Source organism: Elephantulus edwardii, unplaced genomic scaffold (assembly GCF_000299155.1).
Source record: "Elephantulus edwardii isolate Elephantulus edwardi_28Jun2011 unplaced genomic scaffold, EleEdw1.0 scaffold00043, whole genome shotgun sequence".
In the NCBI taxonomy this organism is placed as follows: domain Eukaryota; kingdom Metazoa; phylum Chordata; class Mammalia; order Macroscelidea; family Macroscelididae; genus Elephantulus; species Elephantulus edwardii.
In genome coordinates this window covers 18,087,634-18,088,545 of record NW_006399793.1, presented here as the reverse complement: position 1 = coordinate 18,088,545, position 912 = coordinate 18,087,634, and the positions used below count along the sequence as shown (strand labels likewise).

Sequence of the window (912 nt, the reverse complement as noted above, 5' to 3'; positions counted from 1 at the left end):
CAGAAGAGGAAACTGAAGCACAGAGAGGCCAATTAACTTGCCCAAGATTTTAAATCTAGGCAATGCCAAGCAGCCACTTCTAAAGACCTGTGTTCTTCAGTATTATCTTTCCTCATTCCCTCATTTTATTTTCTTAAGTTTTTCCCCCCTCTTTTTCCTTATACAATAGGATTTGAAGAACTTTTTGATAGTGAATGTAAATCTTCATACACAATAATCACTATTATTTTATTATTACTTATTAGCAGAATGTGCAAAGCTTCTGGTCCATGCTACACATTCAGTGACTGTGAAACAAGACAAAAAAGCAATTGAAGACGACCAAGACATTTGTATAGACCTAGAGTTGAAAGAGAATATGCATGACCACCAGGGGGATTAGCAGCGGGTGTGGAAGATTTGTCCCAGACAATAAATGCGTGAATAGAAAAGTCCAAAGGCCCAGTGATGCAAGGACGAAATGGCCAGATGCTAAATCCTTTTAACAACTCCTTTTCTCCTTTCCTTCTCAAGTGCTGCTTAAGTAGAGCGGAGGCCAGACGAGATGCAGCCAAAGTGGCCCTGATCAACTCTCTCTTCAATGAGCTGCCCTCCCGCAGAATCACCAAGGAATTCATTATGGAAAGTGTTCAGGAGGCTGTTGCCTCCACCAGCGTAAGTACTCACAAGGAAGGGGGGCGTTGGGGGCACCACGTAGGCTGAGGCCTTTGGACATTGAGAGACACTAAATGAGCAGAATCACAAGAATTCTGAGTTTCATTTTCACCCATTGAGTCATTCATCTTTGTTGTTCTTATGTGCCATTGAGTAGCTTGCGACTCATAGTAACACCTATGTACAACAGCCCTAATCTCTGCTCTGTCTTGTGCCAGTCACACTGTCTCCGACAAACCCATCCAGATTACCCAGTCA

At 42.9% G+C, this 912-nt stretch overlaps 1 protein-coding gene across 1 annotated transcript in view; it reads left to right on the top strand.

Annotated features, from left to right (window-relative positions):
* The window catches only part of LIX1 (Lix1 homolog (chicken)), a 90,526-nt gene that overhangs the window by 62,988 nt on the left and 26,626 nt on the right, over nucleotides 1-912 (top strand). Inside the window, exon 3 of the mRNA XM_006885379.1 lies at nucleotides 514-654. Coding sequence (XP_006885441.1) covers nucleotides 514-654 — 141 coding nt within the window. The remainder of the gene's footprint in view (nucleotides 1-513; nucleotides 655-912) is intronic.